The following is a 15,805-nucleotide window of genomic DNA, read 5'->3' on the forward strand; positions in this document are numbered from 1 at the left end:
TGGTCTGAGAAAACAGCGCTATTAAATTCCCAGAAGCTGTAGTGCCACCTCACTCCTCATATTAAGTGGGAAAAAAACAACTGCTGGATGAATTTCACTCCCCCAAATCACCCATTACTTCTATCAATCCCCTAGCCAAAAATTTCCTTTTGTATTTAAAAGTCCCATTGGTGTCCCGCATAGACAATAATCAGGTCAAAGCTATGTAGGTAGCATTTACTAGCTTTGGAAACCCACTCCCATCTTTCTCCACTGAAAATAAAAGAGTTTAATGCAACTTAAGAAAGTTACTACCTTATCTGATTCAGAGTCTGTAAACAGCCTTTCAAGAAGTTCGGTAGCTTCCTTAAAATATCCATTTTCCATATGAACTGCTACAATCTACAACAAATATAATTACAAGATATGTTGAAATACTTTTCACCTGAGAATCAGAAAAAAACTCCAAAAGTCACAATACTACAGTTTTCTAAGACTTCCAAAATTCAGATTATTATATACTTAAGAGTTACCAACAATTATCTAGTTATAAAAGTTAGTTCTGAAGTAATATTAAACCTCATGTATAAAGCCTCTCCATCAGGCATTTAAAAAGAGTCTCATTGATGCAAAGTGTCCCATACTTACCCACTAAGCATTGCTTCCCTCTCTTCCTGAAAGACTTTCACATTCCCAGTAGCTGACAATGTGTTTTTATATGTTCGTCTTTGAAATCAAAAGTTTTCCAATAAAAATAATGATTTTTAAGTAAAAAAAAAAAACTATTCATAACATATTTTAAAGCTCAAGATACTAGTGTTTTGAAATAGATCTCGACTGATACTTTTTTTTTTCAGATTGGCTGCTTTTGATACAAATTTGAACTGGTACAAACAGGAACCACTTTGGATAGAAAAAGGTCCCCTGTACAGATCTATTTACTCTGTATTAAAACTCTGAAAATTCAGTTCAGTCTGCTAATAGCTCAAGCTTTTTGTAAAAGGGGCTATGTTTTAGTAAGATAGAATCAGAATACTTGAGGTTAGAAAAGACCTTTGAGGTCATCCAGTCCAACAATCAACCTTGGACCACCATGTTCATCACTAAAATGATGTCCTCAAGTGCCATATCCACATGCTTTTTTAAACATTTCCAGGGATGGTGACTCTACCACTTCCCTGGACATTCTGTTCCAATGCTTTACAACCCTTTGTGTGAAAAGGTTTTCCTAAAATCCAATCTACACCTCCCCTGGTGCAACTTGAGGCCATTTCCTCTTATCCTCTTGCTTGTTACCTGGGACAAGAGATCCACTCCCACCTGGTTACAGCCTCCTTACAGGTAATTGGAGAGAGTGATAAGGTCTGCCCTGAACCTCCTTTTCTCCAGGCTGAACACCCCCAGCTCCCTCAGCTACTCTTCATAAGAGTTGTGCTCCAGATCCTTCCCCAACTTCGCTGCCCTTCTCTGGACACGCTCAGCACCTCAATGTCCTTCTTGTAGTGAAGATCCCAGAACTGGACACAGTACTTGAGGTGTGGCCTCACCAGTGCCAAGCATCCCAAGTACAGGGAGATGAGGATTGCCCTGGTTCTGCTGGCCACACTATTTCTGATCCAAGCCAGGATGCCATTGGCCATCTGGGTCACCTGAGCAACTGCTGGCTCGTGTTCAGCTGGCTGTTGATCAGCACCCCCAGCTCCTTTTCTGCTGGGCAGCTTTCCAGCTACTCATTCCCAATGAATAGGTAGCATCCTGAAGCATTTTGAGTAAGTCACACAGACCTGAATTTGAATCAAGCGACGAATATCTTCATGAAGCTTTTCCAGTTTAATTTCTTCCTTTTCAAGTAAAGTCCAGAAAGCCAGAGCAGATTCCAAAGGTGAAATTTTTTGACCATTTTCAAACTGTAATTCTTAGAGGGAAAAAAAAAAGTACTTCAAAAAAAAAGTAAAGGATAAAGCTAAAAATATTACAGTATTTATATGCAAAATAGTAATACGTACTATACATTAATTGAATTCCTTTTTCCTCAAGTAATTTTTAGTGTCTCTCTCCAGGTGTGTTTAAGAACCTGAAGTAACTATCTTCTTTTCAGAGAGACTAGTTCTTCCTACTCTTGCTAATGACATTACTGTTGCATTTTTAAGGGATATTACGTGTCAGCTAATTATAGTTCACCTAAAATGCCACTTGCAATAGTGCTGAGTTCAGCATTAGGTCTTTGGGCTGGCATTAATAATACAGTAAGCTTAGCATCAGATATCGAAACATTTGGTATTGATACTGTTAATTTTTGTAATATAACCACCATCCTAAGGTTGGGATTTTTTCCCTGAATCTATCACTGTATTTCCATGTCTTAAGTTTTTGTTGTATTTGAAGTGCTTAAACCAAGAGGGAAATTCAAACAGTTTAACACAGGAGTGTCACTGAAGAGGCAGAAGCAACTTCCCATGTCAGTGTACCGCTGTGCCAACACCAAGGTTTGTATAAACTCCCAGTGAGCAGGATCAGTGATCAGTTCTGGCAGAGATCTGACCTAGCCAAATAGTCATCCCCTCAACACTCAAAACACTTTCCCAGTCTGGTCATTGCACACGTCTGCACAAGTGAATGTAAAAGAAGCAGGAGGAGCTGGCAGGTGAATAAGTGTTTTTTTCCCCACATCACTGCCAGCTTAGCTCAAGATGTTCACTGAACTATAGGCCCACTTATTCCTTCATTTTATATGACATCAGCAGAATCTCTCTCAATAACTCATTCCTTTCATTAAGAAATGAGTAAACAATTTAAGCAATACTTAAAAAATGAAAATTACTTTATACTCACTACAATAAGTCAGTCAGTGAAATTTCAGTGTTATGTGCATATATACACATAACTAAAAAAACCCCACTTTTGTGTTTCTTTAATTATTCTTTCAATCAAGTAATATGACACTTCATATTAAGTTTATTTTAATACTCTAAAACCAAAGTGTTTAAAAGAGCTGGCACCTGAAACAGCCTACTCTGTTTTAAGACTCAGTACAGATTAAATATTTTAATAATTAGAAAAAAAATAGGAAAGCTAGCATGTAGTAGCTTTCCATGTACACTGTGGAGCTACACCTGACCTAATACCTACTAAGCATATACAATCTTCCTCACCACACAGGTCATTCTCTACACTGATAAGAAAAACACACAGCAAAGTCATATTTCCAAGTGTTATATACAATAATAAAGTTTTAGAGCATTATCAGAAAAGTTTCATAATTTGTAAAAAATGAACTACTTTAAATACAAGAATTTGATTCTCAAGCTAAAATAAGTCAAGGCAACTGTTATTACCTGACAAGTAACATAGAGAAATTAATTTTATAAAAACAAGCCTTTGTGGCACTGCTAGCCTAGAATACACTTCCTTCTTCTATGGTCATGCTAGCAAGACTGCTTCTTAAGTCTTACAATGAGTTTTATCAAACAGTGAAAATTTGCAGCAAAAAAAATTTAAGTCTTCCAAAAATTCCAGTGTGAAGCAAAATCATCTGGGCTGAATCAACAATGTAGTTGCAAATACAGCCAGAGGAGAAGTGGTAGCGAAAAAGAGCCCCAAGGACCTGCTGCCAGCTGAAAGTCTTACAGTCTTCTGTAGGAAACAAGGGCAGTCATCCTTTTCATCCATATTCTTATTCCTACTGTTAGTCCTGCTTTAACCTCTAGTTATGTGCGCAGAAAGGAATGTACATCCTGAGCTTTAAACATGCAAGTATTGCTCACTAATAGCTAGTCAGTCTTTTCCAGTAGATTTCTTTTGTTGATGCTACCCTAACAAAAATAGACCGATAATTTAAGAAGTATATAGTAATTTAAACTCAGAGCAGCTAAGTCAGTCAGCACAGAAAACACTGGTCCTGCATACAACTCAGTCACATGAGGAATAAAGACAGCCCAAAATGTGGAGTTCATGCCATTTATTTACCTATACTTATCTATATATGTGTTTACAGATATGTACGATTTACATATAAATATATGTCTATATATGTATTTATAATATGTACAGTAAAGGCTCTGTTAAAGCATATCTAATACACCTCTGTGCAGGATCACACAAATATTTTTAGACAAGTGAAAAAAAAAAGAATCAGAGTATTTACCGAGGGTTTTTCCTTTTGCAATTCTTATCAAAAGCTGACAGAGATAAACTGTTTTTTTCTGATGTGTAGGTATTTTGAAAAAGCCATTGATAAGAGCTGGAAAAGAAGACAAATGATAAGTCAGTCTTGCTCCAGCACTGCCACAATGTGGCTAGACACATAATAGACACTGTGTTATCAGACTTTAATGATCTACTAATTTTTTAATTCATTAAGAAACCAATGAAGCACATTTCATTAGTATTTGTCCATGTTAAAAAAACTTAATATTTAAGAACTTAAGTAGAAAAATATACCCTTCTCCAAAGAAGCAATAAAATGTATCACAGGCTTATATTCAATCAAATTCAAAGACCATGGTATTGAAATAAAGTTTTGTTTTGGTAAGTAGCTTACTACAAAAGACATCTCTCTGCTCCAGAGCACGGAATGCCCACAAACCATCAGCCACGGGCAGACTGGTAACACTTATATGTTGCTATAGAAACTTCAGAGACAAAAAGCAGTAAAAGCTACGAGGAAAGCTCAGTCAGAAATGTACATCTACAAGGGAAACCCTCCTTTCAAGGCTGGAAGGTCACAAGGATTCTTACACATTTTAGAATGGGAACTATCATGCGTTTATACCCATCATGCTGGTTACTGTGAATTTCTTATTTTATTGGGCTGGATATAGTAATTCATCTTCACAGCATAATATAGTAACATTCAAAATGAAGAGTGAATCACAGAATAGTTGGGGTTTGAAGGAGCCTCTGGATATCATCTATACCTGCTGTGATCCCTTCTAACCTTACCCATTCTGTGATTTTGTAGTCCAACCTCCCTGCAGGTTCAGGTGAAGCAGGTTGCACAGGATCACATTCATACAGGTTTTGAATATCTCCAGAGAAGCAGACTTCACAACCTCTTTAAGCAGCCTGTTCCAGTCACCCTCAAAGTAAAGTTTTTCCTTGTATTCAAATGAAACTTCCTGTGTTTCGTTTGTGCCCCCCAAAAAATCACAGAATTATGAAGAACATATCATGTTACTTGTCCAAGTTGCAGACTGAACACTCTAGGCCAGGAATTGTTTATGTACACGTTTCAGTGTCAGCCTAGCAAAAAAGCCAGGATTATGGAGCATGGAACACCTGAGTTTTGCAATGAAACAACTAGAGCACATAATAAAATGTTTTACTTGAAAGTACTCAGCCTACTTGAATATTAGTGTATAACCATCTCCTACACAGAATAGATAAGCATGAAATTACAAAGTAAATAGCCCTGAATGATTACCTAAGCTAACATCAAGCATAATACTGCCATTTGGAGTTGGAAGAACATTTCTAATGGCTTCAGTGAGGACAGGTGATACAAGAGCTTTTAGATCCTATAGCCAAAATATGAAGTAAAAAAAGTACATCACTTAGAATAGCAGTAAAGCACCACGCATTGTGATCACTTATGCACCTTCCATAGCAGACTACAGAGTTCAACTTCAGAAAGTGTTTGGACAAGCTTAATAATAGAGATGAACACCTTACTCTGAAGATGAAGGCAGAACTTCGAAATTCTGGAAGCAGGCAGAATAGCATAGGTGAACAATTCCACAGAATAAAAGGGGTCATCTTGGCAAGCAGCTTGAAATCTTTCGGCTTTCTCTGTTCTCATAAGGTGCACATACATCACCACTTTAATTCAGAGCAGGGGTGTCTCTTTAAAGCAAAACTTCTGTGCTTGGTTTGTGCAGTGGAACAGTCTTGACTACACAAACTGAATTCCTTTAGAGCTATTCCAAAGAAAAAGAAACCTTTAAATGCTTACTGTTTGGACACCAGGTCCTTAGCAGTAATTACTCACTATTAATGCAGACAAACAGAAAGAGACAAAGCCTTAGTAATCTTTTCTAGACTGTTCTCCCTCCACACACTCAGGGCAGTTTCTCTATTAATTTGTTTGTTAATAGTGTTCTCAATCATAAATCACTTTCCTTCTTGTTGCAACTCATATGTATTTCTCATCTTAGCCTTTCATTGGAAATTCTAGAAATCCAGTTCCTTGCCATGTAGGTACCTACACAAGCTAGTTCAGGTATATAGACTATAACACCCTACCAACACAGGATAAAATAAGCAAGGCATGTAACCTTGCCATGATGTCTTTAAATCCTTAATCCCAGGTAACCTAGCTATTTCTACATGGCAGCATACTGAGGTATAAAAAAAATATTATTTATCTCCTAATAAAATTGCTCATCTTGTTTGCTTTGCCTTCCTACCTTTCTGCCCTTCCTTCAGTTTGAATTGACCCTCTTGTTGACAGTCAATCATTATTCCAGTAGAGTCTCACTTTGACAAATGCAAGAGTAATAGTTCTGTATATCTATGAAAAAAAACCCCAAAACCCACACCCAATTTTCTAATGGAATCTTATGGCTGTGCTTAGCTTTTCCCATAGACATATACAATACTGACTTTATAATCTTACAGCACCAATATGCCCAACTCTTTCCTCTGTTGCTGAACAGAGCAGGAACAAGTTCAAAATTTCCTCTTAGTTCTCAGTTCCATGTGACCTTGCGTTCTGTACAATTTAATTAATTGTTTCTGCTATTACAGTCCTCAGGCCTCCAGTTCTTCTCAGGAGACATGTCAGTCTGCGACTGCATTGGCAGTGCCTTTGCTTCTCACCTTCATGAAACTTCAGTACAATTCCTCTGCTTCCCACCTTCAGGAAATTTCAGTACAATTCTCCTGCTGAGTTACAGTCCCAAGGCCAAACATAGAGAAGCACCATGAATAATTTAATCTAGCAGCTCACCATTCAATGTACCTAATTATCTTTAGATTCCTTACCTCTTACAATATCTCATATCAACCTCCTCACTAATCATTCCGCATGCCATTGTACTCCATTCCTTCCAGAACTTTAAACAAGTCATAGTATCACATTCACTTGACTGAAGAACACACATACAGACAAAATATCCCCAAGCTCTAACCTGGTATCTTCAGGAAAACTATTTCTAACACAAAAAAAAAAAATCATAAATCCATCAAATTTATCTGAGACCTAGACATGTGCTTCTAGCTGTTAACTACTCTCATTTTTAAGTGGATTTCTCAATTTAAATATATGTTTTTCCTTTCAAAATCCAGTTATCACACTTCATTTCACCTTTCTCTGCCAGACTATAGTTCCTTGAAATACTTCTAGTCGTCTATCATAAACTCGTGGAACTTGGTGTGTTTAATTCTACTCTGGTTGCTTTTTACCACGTTTTCATCTTTTCACTAAATCCTTTTCACCTTCCCGATAGCCTTCACCCTTCAGCATCCGAGGCCTGAGTTTCAGCAGCTGCTGATGGTATACAGGCAGTCGTGTTGAACAGGGAAGGTTCTTGGGATCAAGATGACAGATTGACAGCAATGACTCTATTCACCTCAACATCTGAAAGTCCCCACCACCGAGCCTTCAGTAATCACTGTTTCCTTGGAAAGGTTCAGTCTCATTCAACCAAAATGTTAACTCACAGGAGCCGCGATTATCTCACAACAGTCGAGCTCGAACACCGGCAGATTAAACAAGCGAACAAAAACTCGGCGTGCACTGCTTCACTGCCACCGTGTGCGAGTGTTGCCGACACCACCAAACGGCCTCAGCAGGTTACCCGCTGCTCCGAGAATCTCCTGAAGTCTTCGAAAGAGCCGAATACCCACCTCCTCAGCGCCGCTGCAGTCAGGACACACCGGCCCGGGAGTGCGAGAGCCCCGAGCGCCCGCGGAACCCCGCGAGCCGCCACTGCCACTCACCCTGCGACACGTCGCTCCAGCGCCGGAACTCCGCCCCGCTCCTATCCCCGAAGTGCCGGCACAGGCAGGAGCAGGCGAACTCCAGCATCCAGTCCGCGGCCACGGCCTCCACCGCAGCCAGCGGGGGCGAAGAGTCGCAGGGACCGCCGCGACCCTGCCCCGCTCTCGGAGCGCCGCCGGCCGCCGCTGCCATGTTCAAACTGCGCGCTAACGGCTGCCGACTCCGCCCCGCCCCGCCCCGCACTCACCGCGCCGCAGCCAATCAGCGCGGTGGCCCCTCCGGCTCCGCCCCACTCGCCCCATCACAGCCAATCAGCGCGGCCCGGCCGCTCGCTTTGATCCGCCAGTTCCTCCTGGTGCCAGAGGCTGAGAGCTGAAGGAATGAGTGTCCTGGAAGGAGCAGTGGCCGAGAGAGCTGCCACCTCCCACGCTTTTTGGGAGAGTAAAACGCGAAACGTGGCTGTTTTGTGCATGCGTGATGCGGAGGACTTCTCTAAGCACGTCTTCATGTGGGTTCTGGAGAGAAGGCTGCTGGAGGAAGGAAGGACATACCAGCATTGCAGAGCCTGGAAGGACCGGAAAGTGGAAGCCTCGACTTGACGCTGAAGCCCAGGATGGAATGTGAAGAGGGACTGAGTTGGAGTGTGGAGTGCATCTGTCTGAAAAGGCAACACTCTGTATATGTTAAAAGATAAAACCTAGGAGGGAAGAAGGTTGTCTCTAGAGGGCTGAATTTAAGGCAAGTGCTGAAGGGCAGAACGGTTTTCCTTTCAGAGACTCGGTGGAGGGTCACACAATCTTCTGGTAGATCTGGTGAAAGGCCTTCATCTGAACTTCACTCCAGGGAGGAACAGTGTGGTATCAAGAAGCAGAATGAATTAGCTGCTAGGCCTTTGCTGCCTTTGATTGCTGTGGTCACATTAAATGCATCTGCAGCAGTTTCGCTGTGGCATAAAAAAATGAGGTCAAAGAGACAAGAAAACACGTTATTTAACTAAAAAGAATCATCTATTTGGACAGCTATACTAATAGAATGTAAGATTTTAATTCGCACTTGGAGAGAGACAATATTTGGCAACTTGTTGGCAACAGTTGTAAGCTTATGTTGTAGTGAGCTTTCAAATGCGTGTTTGCTTACATGTATATCTGCAGTAACAACTTCAAGGACATGAGTTCTTCAGACCGGAAAAATTCCTGTTACTTGGTGTATTGTTTTGGTAGTACTTCAGGATAGTGATAAGCCTGCAGCTTTGACAGGCTTCATCAGGCTGCTGATAATCTCGAGAATCAAAATTTTCAAAGTGTTTGACATAACCAGTTAGGCATAAAAATGAGATCATTATGCACTAATGTTTATTTGAGCAGGCATTTTGGGAGTTTGGTAGTAGAAACTGACGGGAAAGTATGTCAAAGCTTGAAATTACCACCATCAAACAACCGCAGGACCAAACCTGCAAACTGTTACCTTTTTGGCAGCAATCATATTCTGGTTCTCTTCAGGACGCCTTCAGAGGATTCTGACTTCAGTGGTTCAAATGGAGAAAAGATAGTTTTTTGAGAATGTGCTTTGGGAAGCCAAAGTAGGTTCTATGACCTCAACAAATTCCTCTCAACTGGTGCAGAATAACAGTTTGGGTCACCTGTCCCAGCTGTGTCTCCTCCCAACCTCCCATGCAGCCCAAACTTCCTTGCCAGTATGGCAGTATGAAAAGCAAGAAGAGGCCCTGGCTCTGTGTAAGCACTGCTCAGCAATAACACAAACATCTTTATTATCATCACTGTGTTCAGCACAAATCTAAAATATAACTCCATACTAGCCACTGTGAAGAAAATTAACTCTGCCCCAGCCAAAACCAGCACAGCACCCAGGCCTGAGTGTCTTTTAGAAACCCATAATATCATATGCGAACAAATGGCTTTCATGTACTGCCTATCTCTCCCCCCTTGATGACAGAAAGAGCCTGAACAAGTGTTTTAGTAAAGATGCCTATCTTGTAGGCAATTTGAAGTCAGATGTCCTGGGTGAACTTGAAGCAGCATGACAAATGGTACTCTAGTGTGGCAAAGAATGCGTTATTACTCTTATGAATGAGGTGTAAAATAACAGTTGGTTGGATTAATTCCTAAACCAGTTTTTTTCTTTTTCTTGCAGGTGTGTCTACGAGTTCCATTTGTGGTGGTGGCAATGTCTTCCTAGTTTTAGCTCCCGTAGTCTGGTCTCCAAACCTGCAATACATAACACTTTCCTGTTTATGCTGAGAAGTCTTATTGGTTATCTGCCTTTTAAACGTTTTAAATTGCAATTTGCATTTCTTGAAAAATTTACTTGCCCCTTACAGCTCCTGTTAGAAAGTTTCTCCTGCTGATGGATCTGCTGAGGGCAAATGTGAATAATGTTTAATCCCAGTACAACTATGAGCCAACAGAGGATTTTGTTTAACCAAGGGTGTATAATGTACATGTTTGATGTTAGGCATGATATATAGGCGTGCATGCATGTGTGCATATGTATATACAGATATAGATGAATATACATATGTTGCATATGTGTTTATATGCTTATATATGTATATATACATGCAGGTATATGTATGTATAGACATCAGAATAATGAATTAATATGTATATATTTTTGTGTCTCTGTGTATACATACATATACATAAATGTATATGTATAGTAATTTAATAGGTGCAAAGGATCTCGCTTAAACTTGTAAAATCTGTAAAATGCTCTCTCTTGCTCCTGAAGACAGTTAAAATAAGAAATGACTAAATTACAGCATAAATAATTATCAGTATTTTCATATAATAAATGAGTAAATACATACTTAACAGCATCATTATATACTTTTGGTCTCCCAACTAATTTGTCTGGATTATTCTTACTTCATAATAGCTCATTTATAGAATTTCTGGTTTTAAAGGCTTTATTTTTCTGTTCATCTGCTACTTTCTTTTCTTGTCTGAATTTATTTTTAATAAAAACCTTTGCAGAACATCATAAAGTTGACAGATCTTCTTTAATCCCAAGAGAACTGCATAGTTCATCTTAGCTATTTTAGAACGCACATACAAATTCAGAGTAAAATCTTACAAAACATCAAATAAGGCAATAAGAATTATTTACCCTCTTCATCAGAGCAATAATACTAAAGTTGTCTAGACTAAATTGTTTAAATCTTGGCACTAATATTACTTTATTCCTTGGTTTCTTTTTGATATTACTGGGAAGTAAGAGTGTTTTTAGGCCCCTTCACCTCTATTTTTATTTCATTTATGAAAGCAAAGTAAATAAATTTTTTTTTCTGTTTACGATTTGCCATATTAAATTCATGGAATATTTAAACTTGAAAACAAATATTACACAAGAAGCATCACATACTTAGGTGATTAATGTGTTAATATATGCTGTTATTTTTATAATTACAGTAGAATTACATGTGTAAAGTGGTTTTTGAATCTGTCAATAAAAGCTGAGCAACACAACCAGTAGATGGCCCCAGCCTAACACCTCTTACACCGTGATACTCTGGTTTGCTGTATGTCGTATTGGTGAAAATTTTACGGGGCACTGTATTGTAATACTTTAGAATGAAAAACCTCTTGCTAGAATAATCAATTCACTGATATATAAAAAATTTAGAGATAAAGATTTTATGGAAATTATGGATAAAGGTTTTATTCATAGCTACCCAAAGTATAGGGTATCCATCAATAACGCTGGGAACCAACTGAATGTTTAAGAGGATTTGGCTTTGCAGTGGAACAAGCCCCCAAATAAAAACAAGTACACGAAGAACGTTCCTTTTCTCACAGGTGCTGATGTACACAGAATGAAAATTTGAAGTAAAATTGAGACCATTTAAAATGCTGTAGGAAGTAAAGTCCATGCAAGGGATGACTGAAGTGAATACAGCTGAGCAGGAGATTGGATCCTGCTGAAAGCAAGACAGGAATCAATGTTTAATTTCACTCCATATTGCTATTGGAAAAACTTTTCTCTTGCTACATAAATTTAAAAAAATCACAAGATGCAGCAAAATTTTATAGGAGTGATATTGTAAGAACTGAATTCTACTGAGTAATAAAGGGAAGGAAGGATTTTACTGTGACCAAAAGCACCAACTAGGGATTTGTAAATGCAGATATGGTGCCTGGCAGTGCCACAGATTTTCAACTGATCTTTATCAAGTCATTTATTTAAACCCATATTTTAATATGCAAATAAAAGTGGAAGTCATAAGGCAAAAAAAGCCTATGTGACAATAACACTATGTTGTAGACCAGATGGTTAGAAAAAGCAAGCATCAGGGGAAGTTGCTCAATTGGATGCCTAATTTCTTATATCTATTTAAGCTTGTTTATACACTAATTCCATAATGAGTTGGGTACATAGTGAATACATATATCAGGTATGTTTGGGTAATTGGAGTGTGTATCTGTTAAGGATGCTTCGAATTTAGATGTTAAGCAGTTTCAGCAAATTGGGGAACTAGAAAGTCATAATGATATGTAACATGAAATAAATGGCATCTATGTATCTTTGTGTAATATGAAGTAGATACTTTTTCTTTTAATAAAAACCTATGAAATGGCACAGAAACAGACATGTACATGGTCATTGCCTAAGGATCAGCAAAGATGAGAACATTTAGAATAGGTCAGAATTAAAAATATCCATGCAAACTTAACATGCCCCTCTGTGAAGGCAACTTTCAATGGCCTTGCATTATCAGATTATAAACTATTCTTTCAGTATACCCTTCCCTCATTTATTGGATAGAATGAATTGTGCCCAAATAATTCACTATTATTTTCTTCCCATTTCAACATGTGACCTTGCACTTTATCACACTCTGCTCTGAGCACTTCACAAAACACCACTAATTTGTCTTTACTCTCATGAGCCAAGTCAGTGGTGTCATCTTTGCTTGCTGAAAGTGAGTTTGACTGATGTATAGGTTGCACAATAAGTGCATTTTGTGATGTTCCTTGAAATTCTTCCACTCACATCAAACACCTTGAATGGAGGACTACTGATGGAGATTCAGGTCCAACTATGGATGTTTCATTATCTCAGGAAGTGGGGCAAAGAGCTGGAGAACTGGCCAACATACACCTTTTTATGACTATTCAGCCACTATATACGGATTTCAGTTTCCATTCATTCTATATATTAGATGGAAATGAAGTATAGCCAAAATTGTTCACTGACTTTGGATGCCTAAGAGGAAGTATCTTGGACCTGATTTTTCATAGTAATTCATAAATTTAGACTGCCTATAGCCCTCTGGAATTAAGTTCCAAGAATAATAAAAGAGGAAGGTAGGACAAATTATCACAGTGACTTTAGTTAAATGAATAGCAGATATCCTATAACTCAACTTCTGACTAACTGTGGGTAGCTGCAATTCCTTTAAGACCTACAGTCTATGAAATGTTAAATTACAACTACGAGATTTTACAACTCGACAAGTCAAAATGGGAGGATTTAAAATTGAGTATAGAAAATGAGGAAAACAGAATTAATTATAATTTTTAAAAAATTATTTAAATTATTCCAATATGGCCTTGGAATTTTATAGAGAAAGAGAAGTTTAAATTTTTCTGGGCAAGACTCAGATTTTTTAATGTATCAAACCTTCTGCAAGTGCTACCTCATTCACTACATCAAATTAATCTTCTGCAGCAAGTGAGGGATTGGCTACTTCACATTTAGTGTCTTTGTCAACACAAACTGTTGATTTATTCCCAGAACTGAGTGAGATGGGGGTCTCCTGGAAAAATACTCTCATTAAATGACCCACTGTTTGACAAGATACATAATTAACATTATGGAATAATCTCAGATATGGTATTGCTGATCTCCTGAATGAGTCACTGATGTTCTCTTAATGCAGACTTTCTTTTGCCTGAGTGTTTTAGAATGCAAAATCACGAAGAAGCAAATACAGAATTAAATTTATAAAGATTTCTTATTGTTGCTGGATCATTCCACATTTCCAAACACTAACCATAAAGGAACAGAATTCAAATTTATAACTTGTATTAGCTAATCTGGCCAAGGGCAATTCAATAGTTTAACTTTACAGTTTGTTTCAGTGACACTAGTGGTCCCAGCTGCTTTCCTACTTGAACATATCTCAGAAAATGCTATATAGAAGTGTGACTGTTTTAGTACTAGACTCTATCAGACATTAATTTAAATTTTAATATATGTTTTACCTTTGGCTTAATAATTCTTTTAAATCATACTTGCATACTTGCATACTTGCATATTTCAGAAGTTCAACATTACGACAAATAGAGATAAAATGTGGATTTTTTTTCAATACTGTACTGACCCAGTTTGACATGTAACCTCCCCAGCTGTTTTTCTAGGTTCCTAACATAGTATTTGTATGTAAGTCTGCATTACCTTTCTTTTGTCCTTTATCTCCTTAAAAATACAACACAAAACCTCAAATGATATATCAGTCTTGTTTTAAAAATTACTTGCAGTTATACATCATGCTAATTCCATGTGTGCTCACTGCTTTTCAAAGAAAAAAAAATTCAGAGGCAAAAATCAGCAACTGTACAGAAAAAATAAAAACAAAACCCAAACAACCCCCCCAGCAATTAATTGATTTACCTCCCTTTTCATAGTTAGTGTCAACTATGATTTCAATAAAAAGATAACCAACTAATAATGAACAGTTGTACATTTTTGTTTGGGCTTTTTGTGGCTTTTTTGGGCTTTTTTGTGGGGCGGGGCAGGGCTGGGTAGGGCTTGGCTTGGCTTGGCTTGGCTTGGCTTGGCTTGGCTTGACTTCCCCCACCCACAGTGGATCAAGATCGTCGCTTCAACCAACAGACATTGAAGCTGCAACTAACAAGTTTCATTGCCAGACCCAGTAGGTGGTGACTATATATATCTTTCTACTTTTATTCTTTCTTTCTCTTTCTTTCCTTATACACTTCCATAAGTGTTATTTTTATGCTTTAATATTGTATTACTATAGATGATAACAACCAAAATGGCTCTACACCTGTTTTCCTTTTTAACAAAATTGTTCTAAAATAAACCCTACATATATATGTTTACAAACACCAATTATTCAGTATTGTTTCACTCTAATCCACCCCAAGAGATTTATTAACAAGAACTGGGGTTACCCTCCCCTTCTGGGCTGGTCATAACAGAACTGCCTATAGCTGTAAGGCCTGGATGGGCTTAGACCTCCTAACTTTTACATCTGATAGATGATCCACACTGTGGGTTTTGCTAAGGTTCCCCACATGTCAGTTTCCACATCTGCTGAAACAGAAATATTGTGTTTTAGGAACTTACAGATCAAAGAGTATTCATTTGTGACCTTCTCTTCTGATCACAGTTAGAATTTTATTTTTTTATTTTATTTTATTTTTTATATATATATTTATTGCTTTCTATGCCTTATTCCAAGTGATGGGAGACCTTGAGCATTCCCAATTCTTACTGGCTTGACTTGGAGGGCTGTGGGCTACCTGCACTTTAGGAACTTTGAAACTGTTTCTGTTCTGCTTTGAAACAGGAAAGGAACCATTTTAAATTAGCAGGTTTGGATAGCCTCTATCGTCCTGTTGAGGAGTTTGACTGTGTTGATTTTCAATAGTTCTTGCTACACAGGAAAAATTTCAGGAGTGTAAAAGAAAGTTAACATGCCAATATTTAAAAAGAATAAAAGTGAGAGCCACTGTAGTTATAGACTTGTCAGTGTCATGTAAATCCTTGTAAAAATAATGGAAAAGCTAATGTAAAACTGAATTAATAAATAGTTAAAAGTGAGTAGCAGTATTAATGCAAGTTAATTTGTGTTTATGGAAAATAATCCTATCAAACGATCTTCATGTTATATTTTCTGTA

The 15,805-nt window shown here is 38.0% G+C and overlaps 1 protein-coding gene and 1 long non-coding RNA gene across 5 annotated transcripts in view; one reads left to right on the forward strand and one right to left on the reverse strand.

Moving 5' to 3' along the window:
• The window catches only part of TERF1 (telomeric repeat binding factor 1), a 22,597-nt gene extending 14,457 nt beyond the window's left edge, over positions 1 to 8,140 (reverse strand). The window contains exons 1-4 of one of the 4 annotated variants that reach the window (XM_064650548.1): positions 7,918 to 8,138; positions 4,124 to 4,219; positions 1,764 to 1,894; positions 295 to 381 (exon numbers count right to left, since the gene is read on the reverse strand). In XM_064650548.1, coding sequence (XP_064506618.1) covers positions 295 to 381; positions 1,764 to 1,894; positions 4,124 to 4,219; positions 7,918 to 8,110 — 507 coding nt within the window. In that variant the 5' untranslated portion in view covers positions 8,111 to 8,138. Of the gene's footprint in view, positions 1 to 294; positions 382 to 1,763; positions 1,895 to 4,123; positions 4,220 to 5,649; positions 7,827 to 7,917 lie in introns of those variants that run through there. The other 3 variants (XM_064650555.1, XM_064650576.1, XM_064650565.1) reach the window with 3 other exon arrangements.
• Positions 8,141 to 8,234: 94 nt separating this feature from the next.
• On the forward strand, positions 8,235 to 10,170 carry LOC135412142 (uncharacterized). Its single transcript, XR_010429512.1, has 2 exons — positions 8,235 to 8,553; positions 10,070 to 10,170. It is a non-coding gene; the product is annotated as an uncharacterized LOC135412142 (long non-coding RNA).
• Positions 10,171 to 15,805: the final 5,635 nt, after the last annotated feature.

Source organism: Pseudopipra pipra, chromosome 1 (assembly GCF_036250125.1).
Source record: "Pseudopipra pipra isolate bDixPip1 chromosome 1, bDixPip1.hap1, whole genome shotgun sequence".
Classification (NCBI taxonomy): Eukaryota; Metazoa; Chordata; class Aves; order Passeriformes; family Pipridae; genus Pseudopipra; species Pseudopipra pipra.